Genomic DNA, 26447 nt, shown 5'->3' with positions numbered 1-26447 from the left:
GAATCGAATAATCATATGCCATCAATATTAGTGACCATCGCTTCTCCATCTTTTCTTCCCTGGTTACGCATCCTCGAATTATCAGTTTTTGACACTCGGTTCATGGATTCCATCTTTTCCATACCACCTTTACCTGCATCCATCAACTGCAGTTGATAATCAACAGTTTCTAATGCACGTGCTATCGACAGGACGCCATCTAGTGTTAGGTCTTCTCTCTCTAGCAATTTCCGACGTAGCTTTGAAGACCGACATTTCTCGATTACCTGATCCCGGATATCTACCTCTGGATGCGCAAAATTACAAAATTGAGCCTGCTTTTTGAGTTACAAATTGAGTTGAGGGCTACAAATTTGTCAACCGTGTCGCCCTCTTTTTGGGCCATTGAACGAAAAACATGCCTCTCATATGGCTCAATCACCTTCCCAACGAAATGGTTGTTCAATGTTCGTAATGCACGCTCATATTCATCCGCAGTATCTTGGACAGCATTTCCTCCAGCGTCTCGCACGATAACCACCGGCCCAGGATCAATTAACGTTTCAAAAAGTTCTTGAACCTCCACCCCAGCACAGTGGAGAAGTAATGCCTGCTTCCGAGAGGCCCGTTCTACGCCTTTTGCGGCCAGAAAATACTGAAATGCTTTCCGCCATTTCAACCAGCGTGGACCCAACGTTGCAGCATTTCCAGAAACGTCAAACCTTTCAACCGCTTGAATTTCAACCCCTACGAGTGCCATCGTGCATACCTAATATCAGATGAATCTGCGCGAATCCGGCTCGATCCTCGTCGCCAAATGTGGTATCTCAACTCAAGCACAAACACCAACGACTTCTTCAGGACAGATCACGTTTTATTTATCTGAACAGCGGCTGACAGCCATCTCTAATTACAACCTCAATTACAACCGATAGGGCGCTCTGCCGTATATAACATTGTATTAACCCATTAATCTCAAATACACTACAAATGTCATCGAATGAGGATGTACTACATTGGAACTAGCCATTACCTTCCAAAATATAATAGTCGTTCATGGGTTCAAGATCGCTCATGGTGCTCGTAAAACGCATTTAATTTCTAAAATTTTCTTGGGGGACGGCCCCCGAACCCCCCGAAATAGCTTCGCGCCTTCAGCGCTCGGTAGTGCTGGTTAGCGTGTGTAACTCAAGAAAAAAACCCCGCGGATTTTACAGGTCGGCATTCTCATCCCTGGAAGAATGTAGCTCTTCAGTATTTGATGAAATGAGGTAGGATTTTAATTTTCTACAGTGTTTTTTTACAATACTTATATCATAATTATGATAAGTATAATTTTTTTTCAGGGATGAAGCAGAAGTGCCATTACAAAAGAGGTCAAAATTCATTGTTGACCGATCTGCATTGTTGGAACTGTTTATGTTTAGCGTTTTGTGTCCTGGGAAAAACACTGTCCTTCGTAGAGTAATTTCTACTCAGCTCACCGTGAAGACGAAATGTCAGCAGTGTCACCATGAAACGAAATGGCAAAGTGAACCGTGTGTAAAGCGTATCCCGATAACCGGTCTGTTATTAAAGGGGTCGTGAAGAGGTTTTTAAGATATGGCTAAAAGTATTTTTTATCATCAATTATAACCTATTTATTGATTTAGTTTTATTAATTTTTAATTCTTCAATTAGTGTTAAAACCAGACTTTTGATCGACCGCGCTGATTCCTTCCCAACCCGGAAGTGTGACGTCTTTCGGAAGTGTGACGTCATTCTGAGAACCCAAACCAAAACAACTTGGTGTAGTGTATAGAAACAAACAGCGATTAAAGTGCAAAATAGTGACTCAAATACATCAGATTCCAATCAAACGTCTGAAGTTAATTAATAGACAGTCAAAATTATTCCATTTAATATGGACCTGATGCCTCAGAACGAAGGAATTTGTTACTATAGTACGGCATATTTCTACGTCGTGGAGCAGCGAGCATTCATCATCATTTAAGTCATTCCCTCTTTATAAAAACCACGAGGAGGGGATAACTGATATAGACATAGCAGATATTTCTGTGGGTAGAGATATTTTTATCCAGTACTGGACCATAAAAGCGTCCTGAAACCTAAACTTTTTCGTGAATCCCAGCCCTGCCTGCGCCATCCCGGCCGTATAATAGTAACATGTGCTGCATACATACAGTCAGTATGTTGTACACACTACAGCGATGTGGGTCACTGGGGAAAGCCAGTACTATATGCAGTGGAAAGCGCGTATCTCTTACTAGGTATTTAATTCGCAAAAATAGCATCACTTGGCAGAATAAAAGGCTCTCAGATAATAAAAACATAAGTTTTGTGTATCCGAGTTTATGTGTGCTGTAATATTTGCGAGAATCCTTCTCTAAAGTGTGAAGCTAGTTTACACATAGGCCGAGTGTTTTCGCTCTTACGGTCCATCATCTTAGGGCTAAATCTTTGGTTTTGGCCACTAAACTTTGTCGCTGCTTTTGTGGGAACAGTCCATAGCTACACACAGCCAAGGCATTTCGAAAGACGGTAGAATTAGCGCGATATTCAACGAAAATGAGCATTGTATAATAAGGCTTCTGAGTGTGCTGCAGACGATGTGTTCTGAGAATGACGTCATCAACATCACCGCGCAAACGCGAGCGTCCCGTTGCTAGGGCCATTGCTACGGGCTTTTCTCGAGTTTGGATAAAGTTATTTGAAAATTTTTTTCACTAGACTACTATAGATGCATACGGTGAATGTCTTATACAAAAAAAATTAGATTTAAAAATTTTTTCAAAACCTCTTATGACCCCTTTAAGTTCACTGATAGTGCTGACTGGAAATCACACCTCTAAAGTTATACGACTGCTCAGGTAAGAAAAAGAAAATCAAGCATTCAGTAAAAGATTTACATTTTGATCGCTTTATAATATAGATAATTATCATTATTGGATTATCTGCTTATAGGTTGGCAGGGATCCAGCGCATGAGTACAAGAACTGCGTTTCGACACCAAGCACAGTTTGTACATAAGGCAGTGTACTCTGTTTGGAAATCAAGTCGTCAGTCTTTACTCGACAGCCTCAAAGGATCGGCACTTCTCATTGGAGGGGATGCTAGGTGTGACAGCCCAGGACAATATTGTACTTATTCGATAATGGACCTGAAATGTAATAAGATAATTTCGTCAGAACTGATACAGGTGTGGTATATCATTTGAAATTTTGGTCCTTTAAAATAATATTAGTTCTTACTTATAAGAACATAATCTTATTATTCATTTAGTCAAATGAGGTAACGTCATCAAACGCGATAGAAATTGCAGGTCTGAAACGTGCTGCAGAACGATTGAAGACGTACGAAATCACAGCTTTCATTAGCGATATGCACCCTTCAGTACATAAGTGGGCTCGCGACACCTGGAAAGTATCTCATTACTTTGATACCTGGTATTGTGTGAAGGGTAAGTCAATTATCAAATCAAAATCTTGTTATAACATCCCACTTTACACACGAAACCCTGTAAATTTTTCTATTTTATAATGTAATTTTGAAATGCGAAATAAATTCAATTCAATTCAATTCAATACTTTGAATCAATATCAATTTCTCTTGGCGTTAACTCATTCTGGTATGAGAACGATAGACATTTATTTTCTGTGTAATATTATGTTTTGCAGCAATGACTAAGAAACTCAAGAAACTCAGTAAAAAGAAAGGTCTCGAAAATATTCAAACTTGGATTCAAAGTATCCGAGTTCACCTGTATTGAGGCGCTATGTCGTCGAAACCTAGGGACCATGAAGATATAAAACGAAAGTGGGAAACCTGTTTGGAACATATTTCAAACAATCATGAAAACTGTATGCATGGAGATTATGAAAAGAAAAAAAAATGGATATTACCAGGTATCTATGATAACCAAAAGTCTTCATAAGCTAATGACTTGATACATGGGTGATTAGTTGCATCATATATGTACATATTATATTTCGCCATTTTTCTAGATACATATGCCGCAAGTGAGCTCGAGAAAATAATGAAAAACACCAGAACAGTGAATCAAATCGGAAATATGTCATTGTATGGGCAGACGAGCTCTGTAGAAGCATTTCATAGTGTGTTAAACCACTTTGCAACTAAGATGATACACTTTTCGTATATAGGAATGCTTAGCAGGTTAGTGAAAAGAAGCTGTGAATAGCTTCAACTTGTGAAAACACTCAACACTCATCTCATAAATTAGTGTCTACAAATTGGAGCTTATCCTGTGATATTTCTTTAATTTCCATAAACCTTAAGTGCCGTGGGACATGAACCTGAGACTTAAAAATCCTTCGTGGCTGTGTTTTGGTTCCAACTAGCTAGTGTTGCCATCTGGTTTTTGTTTTAACTTGCTACATCTGTATGATTCAAACCAGGCGATATGGAATAGATAAGATATTCAGATAATATTCTCGCATAAAATATGAAAAATGATTTAATTTTTAGGATGTGCACAGCAATCTTGCATTACAACGAGAATAGCGGCAGACTTCAAGCTAAAACTAAAGATGGAAATGAGCGTTTCACTGTATTTTACCCAAAGCACTAAGATGGTCACACACTTCGTAGAATATTGACCAAAGCAACATATGGTAGGTCACAATTGGATGCATATTGGAACCCTTTGATTATCGATCTCAATTGTTTATAAACATATCATTAAAGCCTGTCTATAATTGAAAGCGAATCCTCTTCATTTGATTCATCAAATATCTTTTTTAGGTTATGTCGATTAATGCATTGTCACAGCAATAAAGATTGCAACCAAGGAAGTCAAAGTGAGTGATTGCTGTACTCCTCCACTTCATTTAAGTTCTCGAAAAGTGAAAGTTACGAAGGGAGAAGCCGTAAACCAGCATTTGTCTCGCTTCAAGAAAGTTACAGAAATCGTCCAATCCAAGCCTCAATCCTCATGACCAATACAGCCACAGAAGAGAAATTGATTTAAAAAACTGTAATTGTAGAAAATAAAGATAACGATAAATGAAAAACTGTAATTCCTGAAATAATTATGTTCGTTTATAAAGATACTTATATATTATTTACACACATAATTCACTTCGTCGTCCAGTTTTGGAAGTCTGAATCCTTTATAAATGGCGAATTCTTCATCACCGTCTTTCGGAAAGTGTGCCCGGATGCATGAAACAACACAAGATGGCAAAATAACCCTTATCTTAGGTCCACAGAATCCTCAGCACCAAGGAACAAACTGGCGATACGCAATATGTCTGTATTTATCATTGTTCTGCCCTTCAAATGCTTTTCTGCCGTATTGATTTCTATAACCACACCGTTCTCGAATTTTCCCTGCAACAATATCTATCTCACTGCAACACACACATTCCGGTTCCATTGTAGGAATCTGACAATGGGTGCATGTGAAAATAAATTGAAACATTCCATCAAGAAAGAAAGGTGGATCTAATTACTTCTGGTCTGGAATGAGATATCGGGTAAGGGTAGGCTTTTTAGTAGTCTCTGATTGCCGTTTTAGATGGTTTAGTTTATACTGAATTCCTTAGATACCGGCTGTACAAAAAAACTACAAAATTTAAGACTATAGAAAGTCTTCTGTTATACTCTTGGTTGACGGATGAATTTAATAACCGAAGCCACCGTTATCCTAAGATAGTGTCGCCCCATACTTTGTTAACAACAATAGAAATCCCTTACCATTCATTGAACCGATGAACATCTAATCTATAGATTCTATCCGGTGTATTGTCTGGTCTAGCGCCGTCTTGGTCATCGTCAGATGCATCGGGCTCGTACAAATACGGCGGCTTTGCAGCATTAAAAACTACCATATCGGGCCCCATTTCACCCACCTCAATTTCAGATGATAGTGCACTTTCATCTGAGAATTCTCTTTCGCTTATATTTTCGCCCACTTCGCTAGATGAGGATGAATTGTCGGAAGAATAATCACTGCATTCGCTATTGTCGGCCATTTTGTTTCTGTTTGTTGTTCTCGGTTATACGTCATTCGATGACGTCATTGCCAACGCACGTGGTAATGTAGTAAAATGTCAACAAATCATTGGAATTTCTATTAAAAGTCGTATTTAAACCAGTTAGCGAAACCGTAGAAATGTTTTATTGATATCAGTCCAATCTACGATAATTCATCTATCAAATTAATCATTAAGAATGCAAAACCTGACTTATGTGTCACAAATCCTTTAAGTTCTAAGTGCCCGAACCACATGCATTAACCGCATAATGATCCTACCGTTAACAAATGCACATCCTGTTCTGTGCATGATGATGACCCGTGACCAAATTGTCTTGTTCCAAGATCTAATCGCACGGCGTTTCGATGAATCAGGCATCACGATGTCTGACCTAAATCTGGTTTCAAATAGTGGAAATTTCCTTCCATGTTCGCCACACGACTGATTCACTGATGATACTGATCAGCTGATAGCTGATACGGCTTGAATTATTGTTTCATCATCATTAATTGAAGTCATTTTATTGACGCATTAAAGATCCATTTTGGAGCCTGATTATTTGTATTAGTTTCCTTTTCGCAGCACAGTGATGAGCGTTTGTGTTGAAAACAGTCCTGTACAGTCGCGTATGCGATATCGCCTTATACTCTCATGTTCACTGCATATCAGTTATAGATAATGTGCTCCAAGGCGCAGGTCGCCAATACAACTATTTGTCTAAGTGAAGATGGAAACTTGCCTGCCTACTAAAAGCAATCCTATCGTTGAATTATTTAAAAGATCATGTCAGTTGATAAACTTTTTTGTCAGTAAACGGCACTGGGCTCAAATTTGCATAAACTTGGGAGCTTCTGTCCTAATTGGGCCCTATGATAATAAAAGACCTCCGATGAAACCCAGGCTTTCACTTTGCCAGGTCACTCATAGTTTTAGTTGTTTTATATGTCATTCTATGAGTGTATTAAAATTATGAACATTAATTTGGAGACAAAAATCCCCATAATCAATTTTTCAAAGATTTCATTCTCATCAAAAATTTATATTTTCTCTTTTTTAATTTTCAATTAAATGAATTTTTGCGTACTAGTAGCCTATACATGACAAATCTTTTACTTCAGTTTGGTGAGCCACTGGACCATTAATCCTTTATTAATGATATTTAGAAGTAACAAGTATTTCCTGTTCTTATCATTGTTCGCAGTATCACAAATTAAGCCTGTGTTATTCAAGGGATTCAATATGGTGTCTCTCCATACGATCGTGTGACAAAAGCAAACGTCCAGCCAATGTTCTACAATGATAGCGCTCCATCCATAAATATCTCCCCAACTTTTGTAACCAGTCATTTACAGGATTGTATACCTTGGCTCAGTACCAGTGGTGCCACATTAGGTTCTATTCTCAAAAATGCAAAATTCTGATTTCTAGTATTCCCTTCATTTCGAATATTAATATGCATTTACAGCACAGATAATCTGTTATCGCTGCTTTGCAGCTATATTTATAATTGTAATTGATACGTTTAGATACATTGACCCAGCCTGCCCGGCGAGGCGGGACTTGTTCCTTTTCCCAAACTAGAACTTTTGATTATCTCGACGAAGTCTCAAGGTCCATGGACCTCTTGTATGAAATTCATGATCATGAATTTAAGAAAATAATACTTAAACCTAAAATTCAGCTTGTACTTCTAAACATACCTTGTATTTCGCAAATGAAGAAAACATGTAATTCTTATTATTCTCTACTTGGAACCTTGTCGGCGGCCACACAGCTTAACTTTTATAATGAATATTTCACTTCATTTTCTGGTAGTTTGTTGGCGAGCTACGAGGCCATTCCTCTTTGTTCATTAGGGTTTCTGCTGCTTCACAGAAACCTTCACAGAAACATAAATGCGATTCAAGAAGATTCAAGAAGAACCATTGATAGCAGAACATTGCTATTTCATAGTATGATTATACCAGGGAGAGGATGTGCCATACTGATTTTGGAATTCTAAGGTCAAGGTTAAAAAATCCTAATCACTAATGATTTATTGATACCAAAGATCATGGTCTTCATGGGTCGCCTTGTTCAAACTTAGTACACAAGCAGGGCATCACTTAGGGCATAACTCTCTTTATGATTGGGTTGATTCGATTCAAATTTTTTTTATGTGAGCATTTGTTTCATTGGTTCTCGGCCTAAACGACGTATAATCGATGCGATTGAAGACATGGCGAATCTCCGTCGATGACATGGTCAACGGAGTTAAAATTCTACAAAAAACTGTTTTTGGCGGGAAAATTCTTAGCTCTCACGTATAAAATTGCAATGACCTCGATTGGGTGGCGTCGTCTCTACGAGCGAATGGGATTGGCTGTTTTTGGGATATACGGGGAATTCCGCACTACTAAATAATTATGGGAAAGCCATAGAATGACGTACGTTTCATTGGACTAGGTGCTGTATACGTGCGCATTTCAAATGCTCATTGCTGGTGAAGATGTAATTATTTCATACATCCGCCATAGGTATTGTTTCATTTTAATACCCGGTGATTGTTTTGATTGACATTGAAGTGTAAGCGAACATTCACTTACACGAGGCCTCCAGGCGCGCGCGGAGTGCTGCACGCGTGCACGTTTGACATGAAAATAGGCTGAATAATCGTAGCAGAAGATGAGCGCTGTGTTTTCTGTTTGATAGAATTTGTAATAAATTGTAATTTCTTGTGACCTGAAAATATTAAGCAGCAAACTACAAGTATAGGTCGAGGTCTGAATATTGTAGTCGTGAATTCCAGGATTCAAAATGATCAAATAGCCGCTTTCTGTACCGGTATTTTAACTTCCGCGGCCAACATTGGAAGAGGTTTCCAAGACCCAATATTGAGCCACCCTCTGATATGTGACATCATATGAATTTTAGGCCATCCCATATTAATGGTCTGTTTGCCTTAACCTGACCGACCCGACTTCAAAGGTACCGAGTGAAAACTTTTTTTCTGGGATTCATTGAAATAAATTTTATTTTTGATAAAAACGGCCAACCGACCGACCCACTGCCGACGTTTGAGCGATGTATGTTTGAATTCAAGTGTGCATCGTGTGAAAACATGCCTTGACTTGCACTGAAGTGTATAAATAGATGAACAATTCATTAAAGCCGAATTTGATAAACCCACCCAAACAGAAAGAATCTGTTTAGTTGTAAACTGTTATAAAGTTTATCAGTTCATTTCTAAACTGCCTGGTCTGATATCATAAAATATCATTGATCATGGTTTAAAAAAAGTAATAAACAAGGTAGATATATGGCCGGCTGTGTCAACTATTAAGCTCAGCGATGAGTGGAGAGACAAGGTATCAATTTTTTATCCTTAGGTCTTGGCTTTGAATCCTGAAAATCTGGACAGAGTTTGTATGGAACTTAGAATTTCTAATCTCCCGATACAGCTAGATTTGATTTCAGCTTCAGCAACAAAAATATGAATATGACATCTGAGATGCTTTTGATATAACGAAAACTAATAATTTATTAGGAGGCTTATAATTCATAATGATTATATGTATTTCATTTCAAAACCTATTAGGCCTACTTAAAATGGGTTACGTATTTACCTTCTCTTCCTTGTATAAACAACTGTTTGTCATTTAAATCTTATTACCTTACACTTTCAAAACATGCATTTCCTTTTATGTCAAGTATACACCTTACTAAACCAATGTATGGTCTAGTATGGTGGATATGATTAACTCCTTCAATTCACTAACTTCTGCACTGAATCTTACTGTGCCCATGGGCACTTTGTTTCAAACTTGTTACACAAGTAGGGCAAAACGCTATTGAAAATTGGTTCGATTGGATTCTCAGTTTGGCCACTAGGGACCCGACATGTAAAAGATGACTTGATGCTGCTTTGGTCGACTGATTTTTAACCCTCTTGGGATTTAAAGCCAGCGGGCTATTGTGCTCACTTTTCGTCCGTTGTCCGTCCGTAGACACGTTGTTTAATATTATTTTTTTCAGAAACTAATAGCCTGGGTTGACACTACTCTTAGTCCACAACTGAGATGTAAGTGGTGGTATAAACAAGACGGCATAATGATTGTTTTATTTTCATATGTAATTTGTGTTTAATTTGTATAGATTGAAAATTTTGAGGAGCAGATAAATGAAAAAGAATCCCAATTGAATTCTACTAAAGCGTGTATTGCTACAATGCACGCTGATCGCACATGTTCAGATAGTACATTATCCAATCTAGAGGAAATCATTCAAGATAAAGAGAAGCAAATAGAAAGGTATTTACAATTTCATCTCAGTTGCATATAATGACTAATCATTTTGCAACTTCAATTGCCTGCTAATTTTGTCTTGAAAGTTTATTATACTCTCTGCAACGAAGTTGTACAAGAGTCAAGTCTGTCATGCGGCGTCCATCGTCTTTCACTGGACACAAACTTGTCCGGATATCTCCTCCTAAACTACAGGTTCTCTTTTCTTGTAACTTTTCACATATGTCTGTCTGGATATGTAGTTCTGCATCTGTGTTTTTGGATCCAAGATGGCTCACTGGCAGCTTAGTTTTCTTGGATGCTTTATACATGAAAAAGATGATGTCAGGTAAACTTCTAAATGAAGCAGATTAGAAAATGAAAATATGTTGCAGATATGTCATTGGTAGAATGAAAGGCTGCTGTGCAAAGTTTCAAGGTCACATGGCCACCAGTGGGTGCTGAATACATTGAGAATGGAGGTAATGGGCCACCACGGGGTCACCAGAGCATCCATCTTGAATTTCTAGTTTGTACAATGCAGCCTATCATTCTTGAGGGATTTTCATAAAATTTAATGACTGAGTTTTGGCGGGTAAGATGTGCACCCCTATCGAAAATGGAGGCCATCGGTCTTCAAAAATGACTGCCAGCACAGCCATCTTGAATTTTCTTGTTAGCACAATACAGCCTACGATTCTTGAATGATTTTTCATGAAAGTCCGTGTAAGGATTGGTGCAGGTGCACCCGATTCAAAATAGAGGTTATCGGTCATCAAATCAGAACAACCATCTTGAATTTCTTGTTGGCACAATAAAGTGTCACCCTGATATAAGTCACACAATTTATAATCATATATTTCTACGATTTCATATCGAAATGTTCATGATATTTTGTATCTCTTACTTCATGAAATACATAATATGATAATTTTGGTATCAATATGTGCTCTAGTCAGTGCTCATCAATGATTAATTAATGTCTCTCAAACATGCCACTAGGTGTTAGTTAGTGAGTCCTGATGTCTACAAGTTGTCTGACACCTAGACGTATCAGCCCCACTCCGCGCGGTTGCGCCACCGCGTGGTATTTACGCGAAGCAGCAGAACACAAACATGGCCTTTCTCTCCATTTTCAATGATAGAAATCGTGTGTGCATTTCAATTATTTCGGCTGTTAGGGTTTTAAGGCACAATATAAGTTGATGATGTGATATGGCGATGTTAATTAATGATAATTCCGCAGTGAAGCTAGTCAGGAACAGTGCCGATTGAGTGTACAGCTGCCAAAAACACTGAAATGTGTGTAGTTGCGTAACTATTTGCAGTGAATTGCAGATGAAACATGAAGCCTTAACGGCCGTTTAAAAAAAAATTATACCAATCGCAATCTTAAAATGAAAATGAGATAGAACCTAAGTTAAAATTCTGGCCATTTCTAAAATGTTATTACTAATTTTTAGTCAGTGCGGAACGTTTAGTTTTCCAACAATAATGAGGGGTGGTAGGTAGTCATGCAATTCAAGTCATCATTTATTACACGTTACTTCCGTGTTGTTGAAAATCTCGCGAGTACTGGACCAAACCCCAATGAACAATGTGATCTGTGTGCTGGCCACAAATGCACACAGATCACACTACACTACCCATTACACACTCCAGTACCCACAGCTTTCATATATCCATCCAAATATTTAGTGTCTTTATTCCTGGTTTTCATTTCATACTCATGATTCTGTATTTAAAGACTATGTCTTTATATATTAATCATTCAGATTCCGAGTTGCAATAAAGATTGTACATATAAGGTTTAACTGCCTTGCTGTTCCTGATGGATGGAATCCGGTACCGCTGGTGTAAATGCTAGTTCCCAAGCCAGCCTGCTCGTACAACACCCAACCGTTTACAGAAGCTTACAATTCTCGATGGACTACATGAAAGATGTGTTCTGGTGGATATGACTGCATTGTGAAGGCCAACTTTAAACAGTCTGGTTATAACTTAATGCACTCACCCAGGTGTAATGGAAAGGGCGGCGGTGCCGGAATTATCTATGATGCCACCTTGCAACCGAAGGAGGTTAAACTTCCAAATGCCAAGAGTTTCGATGCGATAGCTATAGACTTGATTTTTAAAGAAAGCTGTATACGTCTGATTAACATTTATCGCCCACCTCCAAACAGAAAGAATAGATTTACTGTTTCCCAGTTTCTGACTGAATTTGGAAATCTAGAAGAAACCATTGCTTGTTCTAGTAAATTATTAGTTGTTGGTGATATAAATTTCCATGTGGATGATCCAAAAGATTCAACTGCCAAGAGATTTTTATCATTTCTGCATTCCTTCAACCTCTGTCAACATGTCAATGTACCAACGCACAGGAAGGGCCATACATTGGATTTAGTGATCACCCGCCTTTCTGAAGATTTTTTCCAATCATTTTCCAGTTACCTTTACTGTCAATACCTCACATCCGTGTGCTTTAACAAAAACTATATCTTACAGAAAACTAGTGAGTCGTTCAAGAGTAGAGTGGATATGTTAAATTTTCGCGATCCCGCGTCATGGCCTTGGAGCTAGACGCCGCTCTGACCTCTTCACTGGACGAACATGCCCCTGTTGTTACACAAAGCCAATTATACTTCGTCCCCACGCTCCTTGGTTTAATGATGACATTCGCATCCTAGTCCTTCCACTACAGTCTTGGACGAACCCGAATTCAATGGTATTCACTTGGATGAATTTAAGTTGGTTACAGAGGCTGAGCTGGCCAAATTTATAATGCAGTCTCCTTCTAAGCATTGTAAACTCGATGCCATTCCTACATGGCTGTTAAAAGCAGCTTTACCTTACCTCATTCCGTTTTTTACTGTTATGATTAACAAATGTCTCGAGTCCGGTGATTTTCCGGACTCTTATAAAGTTGCATATATTCATCCGCTTTTAAAAAAACCTAGTCGTGATGTTGAATGTCTCAAAAATTACCGACCAATGTCTACTCTGCATTTCATATCAAAAGTAATGGAGCGAGTAGTAGCTTATCAGCTTAATCAACATCTTCAAAATAATGGTTTACATGAGGTTTACCAGTCGGCTTATAAGTCAGGTTGTAGTACAGAGACTGCTCTTGTACGTGTTCAGAATGATATTTTGATGTCAATTGACCAGGGTATGGTAGTTGGGCTGGTTATGCTCGATTTGAGTGCCGCCTTCGACACTATTGACCATGATACTCTACTCGCTCGTGTTAAACACCGAATTGGTCTGTCAGGTACTTGCTACCAATGGTTAGAATCTTACCTTACTGATCGCTATCAAACTGTTTGTAAAGGCGACTCTAAGTCTGAACCATGTTTACTCAAATTTGGTGTACCGCAGGGGTCTGTTTTAGGTCCACTGCTGTACACCATTTACGTTCTTCCTATTGGCGATATCATTAGGAAATTCAATTTAGATTTTCATTTTTATGCAGATGATTCACAGTTGTATATCAGGATAAAACCAATAGTTAACGAATTGGTGTCCAAAAATACACTCCAACTTTGCTATACTGGGCCCAGTTTCACAAAAAGGATTAAGGCCTAAATCGATTTAAGATAAACTGAATTAATGAAGAAATTAAATCGATTTAAGAGTTAAACCTTTTTGTGAAACTGGGCCCTGAACTTAAACATTGGATGGATTTAAACTTTCTTCAGGCAAACGGTGACAAAACTGAGTTCTCCCTAATTGGCTCTCCATCACAGCTTACTAAGCTTCGCACCTTTGATCTCAATCTTGATGATGCTGTTATGACTTCATCTCACTCCTTACGTAATCTCGGCGTCATTTTTGATCAGAACATGTCCATGGTAAAACATGTAAACCGCTTATGCTCTGTAGCTTTCTATCACCTTAGAAACATTAGTAAGATCAGACAGTTTTTGAATCAAGGAATTGCTGAACGCCTTATTCACGCTTTTGTGACAACTCGCCTTGACTATTGCAACTCTTTACTCTTTACTTTTACATTTTAGATAAATTACAACGTGTTCAAAATTCTGCTGCCCGGATCCTGACTCGAAACTCAAAATTTTGTCACATAACACCGATTCTACACAATCTGCATTGGCTTCCAATCAAATACCGCATCCAATTTAAAATCTTGATCCTTACTTATAAATCCTTGAATGGTCAGGCCCCGCAATATTTGAAATCATTAGTGCAATACAAGGCATCCTCTAGAGTGTTAAGATCAGTCAATCACTTCTAGTCATCCCTCGTGTCAATCTAGTCTCTACGGGTCACAGGGCCTTTTCTTACTCCGCCCCACTGGATTTTAGGCTCAATAAATTATTATTATTATTCTGAGAGCTCATATTTGAGTAATTCGTCTGTAGAAAATATAATGTCACTGAGGTTATCTTTGGTCTATGGACAGATCCAGATATTTCACCCCCCCCAGGGCAAATAGGTTTCTGAGTACTGCTGAACCGGAAAGTCACCTATACCATAGCCAAATATGGGGCATCTGGGGGCACTCCCCAGAAAATTCTGAATTTTGAAGGCTCTGAGATGCAATCTTTCAGCACATTCGAGGCATAAAATCTATCCTCCATTAACCCGCAAACTATGGAAGGAAATATATATTCATAAAAGCATAGAAGTTAACTTCGTTTTCGATTATTCAATTCGACCATTTTTGTTACTTCCAGAATATTTCCCATGAATGAAACATTCATGTTAGTACAAGTCAAAATCGTGGTCTTTAATGAGCCTTGAAATAAGTGGCCGGACACAACATTGTCCGGTAGAAAGTTGAATGTCTGTCTCCCATTTCATCTTCTCAGTCATTATGTCTTTCTTTAGAATATGCCATAACTTTTGTTTTCCTACACACCATATAGTGGCGCTGCTTGTGGCAGTGCGACACAACACTCAATATCCAAGACTCAATATTCTGCCACCCTCTGATATGTGACATCATATGAATTTTATTTGAATATTTTTTCATATTGTGAAAATATTTTTTTTAAATATAAAATAGTTTACCTGCCACGCCTACCTGTACCCTACGTAATTTTGGATGTAGACCATAAACAAATGTTTATCTTTGATCATATTTGAATACAAAATAATTCTTTAAGAAAGATGAAATACAATATAAACTTCTAGAACTTTGAAGTCACGAATTAAAAAGATTTTTCAAGCAATGCCCTTACTCCAAACAACCTCTAGCTTTCAAGGTAAACCACACTTTGCCCAATTTTATCTTGGTTGTGTTTGACGCTCAAGGTCGTCTGGTAATTTGTAAGCTTTTCAGGGTCTACTTTTATCAATGGATGACGATTCTTTGCGACATTCTTATCGCTGCTTAGACCGGGTAATTACTTGGGATTAATTCATAATGAATTACTATACGCAAATTCGAAACAGTCAGATTGAAAGTTATATTTCTCTCAAAATTGAAAATTACGTTCATAAGCTGTTAGTAGTCAAATCTGAGAGGCCTTAAATTTAATCAAACATTTTTGGGTGAAAAGTGGAAAAGAACCATCAAGCAAAAAAGCTGCTTCAGGGTATTTCCTAAACAGAGCAGATCTGACAGTGAAGTGGAAAACACCCAAAATAGCCTTACCCCTCCCACCTCTGTCCCTTTTACTTTACCTCTTTTGTCATGTGTCTACATTATGTTATACGTTCGGTAAATTATATACTAATTTCACTTGTAGTTAGTAGTAACAAATTATCTTTGTTTTTATGTCCAGACTGAAGGAGCAGCGAGAAAGAGTAGAAAAAGAACATCTTGATGAAGTTGAACACTTTCAGAATTCATCTCAGGAGATCAAGTTTAAATGTGAAATCTTTCAGAAAGAATTATCAGAGAAGCAGGTACTTCTTACATATGTCTTTGTTTAATGGTCATTGGCACATTTTTCAAATTTCACAGTTTAATACAATACTGATAACTTAGCGAAACATTTCTAATCGAAATTTTACCAAATAATTTGGTTTTAAAGCCTATATAAAAATTAGGAGCGCACTACATTTCACTGTGTGTTGTTCAGTAAAGTCCTGGGAAAGTTAAGTGGTCCACAGTGACTCATTTTATTCACTGCCGCAGTGACTGACTGTTGCTTCACACACTCCAGGCACAATTTATTCAGTTCACTGCTGTACTAGTGTTTCTAATTATGTTTATATAGATAATCAAGTACATAAGTAGAGAGCTTTGTTTTTAACTTAGTAACTGTGCTGTTGAGAGCATCAAATGACGTCACAAATCACTGCTGTTTACAGCAGACCACATGTTGTGCATGAGAAGCAATGCTGACCGAAACTGGTTATGCCTTCTTTTGTTCTGTTTTATTTAAACAGAATCTAATTCTTGAATTCCTAAATAATTAGGGTTTTCTGTTACATCACAGAAAACCCTATTGAGATTCGCGTGTTTCTTATTATTATTATTATTATTATTATTATTATTTTTTTCCACACTTTTTTTGTCAAAAGTACATAGGCTTTTTTACATTACCGCTGTTGCCGATACAATCCATCTGATATCATTCAGCTCACTTCGATCTACAAATACTCCGTACGAATTTTGAAGAATCTACGTTACAAAAGCACTGTCGGGCCGTAATTAACATCGAAAATTGAGCCCCATTCAAAGAGCCGACATGTTTTTCTGAGTCGTCTTTCCGAAATCTACTGCACGTTTCTTGTCACATCGATTATCAATTCAAGCATAAATTAACAAATTTATTACCGAAATATTGCACATTCTGTCGCGGTTTTTAAAAACTAATTTTAACAATAACCCATTTTCCTCATCAAATTACATTACCGATACACAGGAAATTTACTACTTTAGATTTTAAAAGCACTGTCGAGCCGTAAACATCGACAAATCGACGTGTGTCACTACATCGTCGTTCCGAGGATCAGCTGCGAATTTCTCCTCATCCTGAGAATCAAATCGAGTACAAATTAATTTATTACTACCAGTGATTTGCTGCGGGCGTGAAGCAGTTAATTTAGCAATACCTATTTTTCTTTACCAAATTAACCGTGTATTTACTAAGATAAATCATAAGTGTACCGGGGAGTCGTAGGCCTAAACCAAACACGCCGAAGAGATATAGCGGAGAAAAGCTGTTATGTCGACGAGGTATCAAAATAAAAGAATATATTACTTTATTCGGCCGCGGGCTTCAACCTCTATATAAATACCATCAATACTCTATATTTCCTGTTTAGATGCTAATAATTCTTCCCCTAATAACACTACACTAAACCTGTAAAATTGTATATACAATGCCAATACATGGAATATATATATCAAATTTTCAGCTTTGCTTACATTTGGTACTTATAATCTAAATAGACATTATAATGATGAACTGATGAATTATCAACATTAGAAAGAAAATAATTTCGTGGATGATCTTTGCTTTCGCAAATGTTTATAGGCCATTTGTCATTAATTATTTATTGAAAACTGGATGAAATCCCGAAATTTCTATATAAAGATCATTAATGGATTCTTGTATTTTCATGTTGTGCACATTCAGCGATAGACAGTAGGATGCTGAAAATGAACAACATGAAAATACAAGAACTAGAGAAAGCATGACATGAAAATACAAGAATGTGCATATCAATAATGAACAAGAACTGGAAAGTACAAGAACTGGAAAATGCCGGAAAAACATGCATCACACTTTGCAGGATTTGGAATATTCAGGAAATTCCTACATTTTCAATTTCCTGTATTTTCCAGTAAGGGGTATTTCTTGTATATTCCACTATTGGATTATTATTTTATAATCCAGTGTGTACGTTCCTACATTCTCCAGTTCTTGTTTTATCAGATTGTGCCATTTCTAGTATTTTCTAATAGTGGATTATTCCCATGTTTTCATTGTAGGAATATTCCGTTACAGTCATTTTCATGTCGTGCATTTTCAGCGTCCCTGAAAGAATATATTACTATATTCGACCGCGGGCTTCAACCTCTATATCAATACCATCAATACTCTATATTTCTTACAGTACATACCGATCATTGTCAATTGCACAAGGTATTTACTAAATACAAGTATATAATACACTCCTTTCCGTATGCTGGACTCATACTTGACATTTGGAGTAAGCGTTCGCTGTGGTGGAAAGGAGATCGTTTGCTGTGTCGCTTGAAGTGTTTATCGAGTTTCAGGCGGCTTTAGGCCTACCGGTATTGAGCTTTACTGTCTCAAACAAACACAGTATAATTGTTGCGTTTATTAACGGACTCATTGGATTGAACTTCAAAACAAAATTTTCGACATTAAGGAGGGTTGTTATTCAATAGGGCTACGACCAATCTGTCCGAATGTTAGGCCCACACATATACATAGGCCTTCATAGGCTAGTAGCCTCTACTAGGTTAAACTTAAGTTCACTGTAAAGGAGAAATCAGATTTATTAAAGTGCATGTTAATTAGTGATTAAGTGGTTCTGACTTGCAACGATCAATCACAATTATCAATTTTATTGACAAAAATAAAAATTTCTTTGAAAATTTCGTCTGAGCAGACAGCTTTATAAGCCAGACTTTTCATTTGAGTTTTTTCATCATAAATGAAACTGGTATTTCTTTAATTCCTATGACTTATGTCGGGGGTAGGTCGGCCTTGCGACGGCTTGTGAGGCCATTTACTGCGACCGCCAGCGACGATTGTGTCGGAACGACTCATCGACCTACGCTCCCTTGCGACAGGTTGTGACTGTCAGCAATGCCAGTGACAAGGAAACGCACGTGTTCTACTGAATTATTCCAAGATGAGGCGTTCCGTTGATTTCGGCTACAAGTTTTCGTTCATAGATAATGCTGAGCCATTTCGGCAACCTATCATTGATACTGTTTCCTAATAGCCTTGTTTAGTAATGGCTGATGTTGTACCTTATCAAATGTTTTGTCGAAATCATAAAGAGTATTTATCGCCTAACAGTCGATTTTCCAGAGTCAAATAGGACATCAAGTCCAGTTGTCCATGGTTTCAAGAAGGTCTAATTGACTCTTTGTCGAGCTTCCTCTTATAAAACTGTATTAACCATTGAACAGGATTCAAAGACTGTGCAGAAAACCCGTTATCGCTGCTTTGCAGCTATATTTTCAATCATAATGTCCACGGTCTGGCTGATCGATAATCATTCATATGCTTAAGACACTACGCTCAAAGCTATTTTTAGCACACTCCAATGCAATTTCAGTAGCCTGTTATTTACTACCAATGGGTGAATTGAACCAATATCTCAAAAATATATTTCGTGATATGTTTTTTGACGCCTTATAAAACGTTACCATTATGAAAGCTAAACAATGTTAACCATTCAGCATCATTTTACAAACGACAACCGTAAATCGATGTGCAAAACCTCACAGGTTTATGTGTACACATAAAAGCTATTTGGCAAAATATTATTGATAAAGATGTAGAATGGCTCCCTGTGATTATATAATGACCTCTATTTGAACATCGAAATGTTATATTGCATTGAATATCATGAGAAGACGTATTGTGACAATTCAATTCAATACTTTATTGATCCTTATTACATTGAAATTCCGGGATAAAATTCCCAAATTCAATAAAGTTACAAATTTTAAAATAAGAAAATACAAAATACAAGACACACGGGTAATTCATACAGAATAACATGAATAAGTTATTTAAATGACAATGTCTACTTCAACCCAGACTCAAGTGTACGATATCGAGTGACAGCCAAACCGGATCCCGGTAGACCGGGCTGGTTGGCTACACGATATGCTCGAAGTCATGATGAAGCAGACATCAGAAGAGCTCTTTCTTCAACCATGGAGGCAATGAAGTTGCAGACCAGCTTAGAGGCAAAAGTGAATCGTAGTCGGTCATAAGTTGATAATTTGTTTTAATTAGACCAGTCGAAGACTGTATCATCTACCCAATCGCCAAATCTCATAATTCCCCAAATTTCTTAAAACTTCGATTTCAAATTTGCAATTCCACATTAGCTTATCCCAGAAATTCTACATTTTTTCGCAGGCGTCAAATAATTTATTAAAGTTAATTTTCTTGTTAACTTATACCAAGAGCTTTACACATTATTTCCATGACTTTCCCGATTAGAGATGACTGAGCGTCATGAACAATGACCTCCGGGATTCCAAATCTACTGAAAACACGCTGTATTAATGCTTCTGCAATTACAGGAGCGTCCACTGTTTTAAGTGGTACACAAACGGTGTATCTTGTTATAGCACAAGAAACAACCATCAAATACTGGTATCCCATTTTTGATTTAACCATCTGTTTAAAGTCTAGGGAGATAGTATGAAATGGAGCGTAAACTGTTGGTATACGTTCATGATATGGTCGTAACTTGTTCGTCTTTATGCTCTTGACAGCGACTACATGACTGTAAATAAGCCACAATTCTTTCGAACATACCGTAAAAACCGGCGTATAAGTCTACGCGGCGTATAAGTCAGGTCGATTTTTAGACCTACATTTCATGATTTTAACATATATCCGGCTTATAAGTCAAGTCCCTTCTCTTAGAAGAATAATTACTTGTATAGTTTGTTTTGATAATGATGTGCGCCTTCACCCACACCGCCGCGCGTCAGCCTGATTGCTGCTGTGTGTTAATCAATAGACCGTTACACACACACTCTGGTATAATACACTACCATACAGTAAAACAGTAGTTTGAGTCACACGCTATATATAGCCTAATGTATTAAGCGCTGCTATGAGCGCGCATATATGAATACATCGTTTTAAATGAAGCTGTGTCAAAATGAAAGAAGTTTTTTTCATTAAATAACTTTATTTATCATGAATAATTATTTAAACTGTTATAGCAGTGAGAAGATGAACACTGTCTTTTTTGTCTGGCAGAATCAATATTTCTTGTGACCTGAAAATACTTAGTAGAAAACTGTACTCGGCGTATAATTCGAGGTCAATAATTTAGTGGTAAAATCAAGGATTAAAAACTCGACTTATACGCCGGTTTTTACGGTATTAGGAAAAAAGAATAATTTTCGCATCGTAAGGTAGGTTCGTACACATCCCTGATGACTACTTACTACAGCGTCATGAGATAGATAGATGACCTCGACCGAGTAACACGTACACGCGCGCAGCTCTTGAACTCAACCTACGTACATACATTCACAATTATGGCTACGGAAGATCTCCATGAAATCAACCTAAAATTATCAAACCGAATTGAAAAACTGGAATCAATAATTGATAATCTAGTCGCAAGATTAACTCTTCTCGAAGAAAAAGAAAAGGAAAAAATAACTAAAGAAGAGAAAATATCCGAGAATCCACCATCATTAGCATCTACTGAACCTCGCAAAGTTACTGGTATCGTCATTGCCGACAGCAATCGTAAATTTGTTTCACCAGCTGGATTAGCCGGGGAAAACAGAAAAACGATCGTATATCCATGCTCTACACTTTCGGACGTTAAGGATGTGATTACGACAAGGAATAACGAAAAATCGTGCAGCCCTGATTCCGTACTCATCAACTGCGGTACAAACGATTGGGACACAAAAACAGATGCAAAAGTTCTCCAAGAGATGAAGAAATCCATCGAGACCGTTAAAAAAACGTGGCCAAACGCCAAAGTGAAAATTGCGTCGCTCCTTCCTCGAAAGGACAAAACCGATCAGGAAATTGATGCTATGAATCAACGATTGGAAAACTATAGTAAGACAAATAATGTTCATTTTGTGAAACATCGTATTTCTCGTGATGAACTCTACGACAACAAACACGTGAATAAGGACTCGATTTACAAGGTAGCATTAGCCTGGAAATCTGCTCTAAATCCGCTCTCTTCGCCGACCAAGAAACGTCCAAAGATCAGAAAACAACATGAATATGAAAGACTTAAAATCTCTACTTATGAACCTACTTAATCGCTAATACTCGGGACTAATGGACAAACAACGATTTATGGACTGATCAGTATTGAACTTGGACATGGATATAATGGTTTGATATTCGTGATTTACTTATATTCTATTTTCATATCCTCCATCTTTCACCTAACTTGTGTCTCTTCCCTATGCCTTAATACTAAAACCATACACTAACTATCAGCTTTTAATTACTCTATCAACAACCTACAACAACTATTATTCTATCAATTCTACTCATGTGTCACCCCCTAATTATTACACTAATTCATCAATGAGTCGAGCTCGCCATCTACTGCTAATTACTAGTACGTTTGTGTTAACTGTCTTTCTTTGTAATGACCTCCTCTCTGCAAGACAATCTAAATTATCTTGAATCCAAAATTCTCGCTAACCATGGAGTAAGCAATCAAAGTCTTGATCTATCATCATTACTAAATGCCGATGACTCTGAAAAATCCCTTAAAATGAACAGCTCCCCTTACTATGATCTGGAAACTTTAAACCAACAGCATCCTTATGAAAACTCCGACTTTAAAATCCTGAACTGGAACTGCAATGGACTTTTGAACAAACTCAACCATCTTCAAAACTTACTAAACATTCTAAATTCTGACTGTAAATTATCTTTTGACGCGATTGCAGTCCAAGAAACTAAACTCAACTCTATCACCGAACCTCAAATTCTTCTAAAAAATTATAATTTCATCTCTGAACCTAGAAATTCCCATGGAGGTGGGATAGGTCTTTTCCTTTCTAAAACCTTTCAGTACAAAGAATGTAACTTCGTCTCAAATCCAACAGATAATAATGTACAATGGAAATTCTACAAAATTTGGAAAAAAAATGAAAATCACGCACAGAAAATAATTGGAATAGTTTACAAACCCCCAGCATCAAACACCCATCAATTTTTACAAGCTTTGGAAACGGAAATCGCTAAACTCAGTCCCTTGAATACAGATATCCTCATCTGTGGAGACTTTAATATTGACCTGCTAAAAACAAATCAAGAAAATTATAGCTCTCTTTTTTTCGAATTACTTAGCACAAACTCATTTACTCCACTCATTACCCTGCCAACTAGAGTCACTCACCGAAGTGCCACTCTAATTGACAACATATTTACTAACTCACATAACTATTACTCGGGCATCCTTACAACACCACTCTCGGACCATTTTATCACTTTTGCGTGTAGTCACAGAACAAAACAAAAACCCAATAGTAAACAAACATACACAAAAAATTTTATCAGTGAACAAGGATTTAACAATATATGCAGGGCTGCCAACCCTCCCGAATTATTCGGAATCCTCCCGATTTGCGTGAAGAAATTCCGACGATACGATCGGGTATACAAAATTCCGACTTTTTTTTCTTTTTCGGCGATGTCCGATTTTCCACCCGCCAGCGCGTTGTAACACAATATGATGATTTGGTAGAACAGAATTGAATGGGTGGGGAATTTATATGCACGCCCGTGGTGGATGAGTGCGTGGCTATATACTGTGTACGTGGGTCAGGCGATAAACAGCGCTTACTAGCGCGCGCGTGCGTGCGTGTGTGTGTATGAGAGTAGCTGTGTTATTGATTTTATCTACGCATGGCGTACGATTATTTCGTAGTAGGAGAGCAGCTTTTTAATTTGTTTCAAGAATAAAAATAAAGTTCATTCGTTTTAAAATACGTTGTTTTCAATCATTTTTGTGAAAATATTATGACATGTGGCAAAATGTGATTGTTATTGTCAAATTGCTCCGCATCGTTTCGGAGAAGAATCGGTTTACTGCGGTAATTAGCTCGTTTTCGCAGCGCGATTAGCATTCGAAGATCCGGGTTAGATTTCAACGTATGGACTCTTTGAAATGTTTCGGTAAGCAATTGCTTTGCTAGTTTGAACCTTAATGTTGTCACTCTTGTGTTAGTTAAAAAGATAATTTAAGATGCTTTTGAGCAGTGCATCTCAAAGTAAACTTTTAGTTCGCATATTTGGCAGATGGCAGCACCACCGAGTAGCATGTAGATTTAGAGACTTTTTACTGTTTGTATCTTTCAGTTCTGTACGTGGAGTCTCTCTTGGACAGTATCGTGGAATTGATGCTGGAAATGGATATATTCGCATGACAGCTGTATAGTGTTATGTAATTCGTTTGACAATTTATGCCAGTTTTATGTTCTTATTTTTTAGTCTATTGTATATTTTTGATAAACACTGTTGATTTTTATCTTTCATAAAATAATAAAGAAAAAATACATTCTGTAGAATTTGCTGATTTTTTATTTTGCTAATAATTCCATATTTTCATATCCAGCTTTCATATATTACACGTGAAAGGTATTCCTAATTGAAAGCAAAATATTCCTACTTGGAAAAGTCACAATTTCTTCGGTTTCGATATATTCCTATTGAAACCTTCAATATTCCTAATTAATCTGCCATTCATCCCTAAATGGAATTTTGAAAGGTTGGCAGCCCTGTATATGTGATAAACTCAGCGATATTGACTTCCCAACACTCCTAAACAACAACCTTTCAATAAACGAAACATTCCAATCATTTTCAGCGACCTTAAGCACAATAATTAATTCAGAAACCACTTCAAAAAAACTGAAACAAAACAAATACAACACACCAAGAAGCCCATGGATAACTAAAGACATAATTCAATCGATCTACAACAAAGATAAAAAATACATACACCTAATGTCTATAAAAAATGAAATCCTACGTGCTATCGAACTACACAACTTCAAAACATACAGAAACAAACTTAACTCAATCATTTGACTTTCCAAAAAACTTCACTACCAAGAATCCTTAAAAATGGCAAACGGCAACATAAAAGACACCTGGAAAATCCTGAGGGAAGTAATCGGGAAAACTAATAATAAACAAGACATTACACACTCATTCAAAATTAACAACATTAAGACTACCGACCCAATCAAAATTGCCAACTCTTTTAACAATCACTTCAATCAAATTGGTGAACATCTAGCAAATGAACTTCCCTTGTCTCAAATGCCATCTCAACACTACCTGAACAATTTACCTAGATCCGACTCTAACTTCTTCCTCATGCCAGTGTGCGAAAGAGAAGTCTTAGAAACTATAAATAATCTCAAAACAAAACACTCAAGTGGTCATGACAACATTTCCACATACACCCTACAGAGAATCATCAACCACATATCATACCCTCTAACTTGCCTTTTAAATCAATCCTTCTCAACAGGCAAATTCCCCGATTTACTTAAAATAGCTAAAATAACACCTTTACATAAAATAGGTGACATAAACCTGATCGAAAATTATCGACCCATTTCACTACTAAATTCACTTTCCAAAATCTACGAAAAACTTGTACATAAACGATTCATTGACAAACACCTTTTTCCTAACCAATATGGTTTCCGACACAGCCATTCAACCAAACATGCAATACTCGAACTCGTAGACAGAATTTCTAACTCACTAAATAACCATGAATGGACAATAGGCATTTTCCCGGACCTTTCGAAGGCTTTTGACACTCTTAACCACGATATACTACTAGATAAACTTGAACATTACGGCATCAGAGGAATAGCAAGAGATTGGTTTTCCTCATATCTTTCTAATCGTCAACAATACGTTTCGTACAAATCCTACAACTCCTCTACACTATCCTCAAACATCGGTGTACCCCAGGGTTCCATCCTAGGTCCACTTCTCTTTCTAATTTACATCAATGATATCTATGCCTCCACGGTAAAGATGAAGTACATATTATTCGCTGACGATACAAATTGCATTGCTTCTCATACACACCTCAACACACTCATACAGTATATTAATTATGACCTAAACATATTGAATGACTGGCTTATCGCTAATAAACTAACCCCTAATCTGAACAAAACTAAATATATCATATTTCATAATTATCAGAGAAGACCATTCATAAACCACATACAACAAATCAAAATAGGCAACTTTGAACTTGAAAGAGTAAAACAAATAGATTTCCTCGGCTTGACAATACATGAAAATCTGAACTGGAAACCACATATCGACAAAATACACAAGAAAATTTCACAAATTACTGGTATCATAAACAAAACTAAAAACATCCTAGACACACAAAATTTACTTTTTCTTTACTACACCTTAGTCTATCCTCATTTGAACTATGGCTTGTTGGCTTGGGGCCACTCGCCTTATAATAGAAAATGCCTCCTAATCCAAAAGAAGATTGTTCGAATAATCACCAACTCTAA

At 37.2% G+C, this 26447-nt stretch overlaps 2 protein-coding genes across 13 annotated transcripts in view; both read left to right on the top strand.

The window, feature by feature from the left end:
* LOC141901878 (ELKS/Rab6-interacting/CAST family member 1-like) overlaps positions 1-26447 on the top strand; it is a 237058-nt gene that overhangs the window by 83787 nt on the left and 126824 nt on the right. For all 11 annotated transcript variants that reach the window (XR_012618869.1, XR_012618870.1, XM_074789418.1 and 8 more), the window contains 2 exons: positions 10113-10267; positions 15988-16111. Coding sequence is in view for 9 of the 11 variants with exons in the window: in XM_074789418.1 (XP_074645519.1) it covers positions 10113-10267; positions 15988-16111 (279 nt within the window). In the remaining 2 variants the exon portion in view is untranslated. The remainder of the gene's footprint in view (positions 1-10112; positions 10268-15987; positions 16112-26447) is intronic.
* On the top strand, positions 1167-5120 carry LOC141901879 (uncharacterized). Of its 2 annotated transcripts, XR_012618871.1 has the most exons (9): positions 1167-1250; positions 1326-2849; positions 2944-3178; positions 3262-3439; positions 3657-3884; positions 3984-4155; positions 4468-4613; positions 4744-4799; positions 5093-5120. XR_012618871.1 is itself a non-coding variant. In XM_074789426.1 (8 exons), the coding sequence occupies exons 5-7, from the start codon at positions 3755-3757 to the stop codon at positions 4568-4570; spliced, it is 405 nt and encodes a 134-aa protein (XP_074645527.1). In that variant the 5' UTR covers positions 1167-1250; positions 1326-2849; positions 2944-3178; positions 3262-3439; positions 3657-3754; the 3' UTR covers positions 4571-4613; positions 4744-4973. The 2 variants fall into 2 exon arrangements, 1 of the variants encoding a protein (XP_074645527.1); XM_074789426.1 differs by lacking the exon at positions 5093-5120 and having other exon boundaries at positions 4744-4973.

This window comes from Tubulanus polymorphus, chromosome 3 (genome assembly GCF_964204645.1).
Source record: "Tubulanus polymorphus chromosome 3, tnTubPoly1.2, whole genome shotgun sequence".
Lineage (NCBI taxonomy): Eukaryota > Metazoa > Nemertea > Palaeonemertea > Tubulaniformes > Tubulanidae > Tubulanus > Tubulanus polymorphus.
This window is presented reverse-complemented; position numbering and strand designations above follow the sequence as displayed.

Bases quoted from the DNA above. Each gene is read 5' to 3' on its own strand.
- LOC141901879 (XM_074789426.1), top strand. From the start codon at position 3,755: ATGTCGTCGAAACCTAGGGACCATGAAGATATAAAACGAAAGTGGGAA. The intron at 3,885-3,983 runs GTATCTATGATA...CCATTTTTCTAG, and splicing joins AAAAAAATGGATATTACCAG to ATACATATGCCGCAAGTGAG. The intron at 4,156-4,467 runs GTTAGTGAAAAG...TTTAATTTTTAG, and splicing joins TATATAGGAATGCTTAGCAG to GATGTGCACAGCAATCTTGC.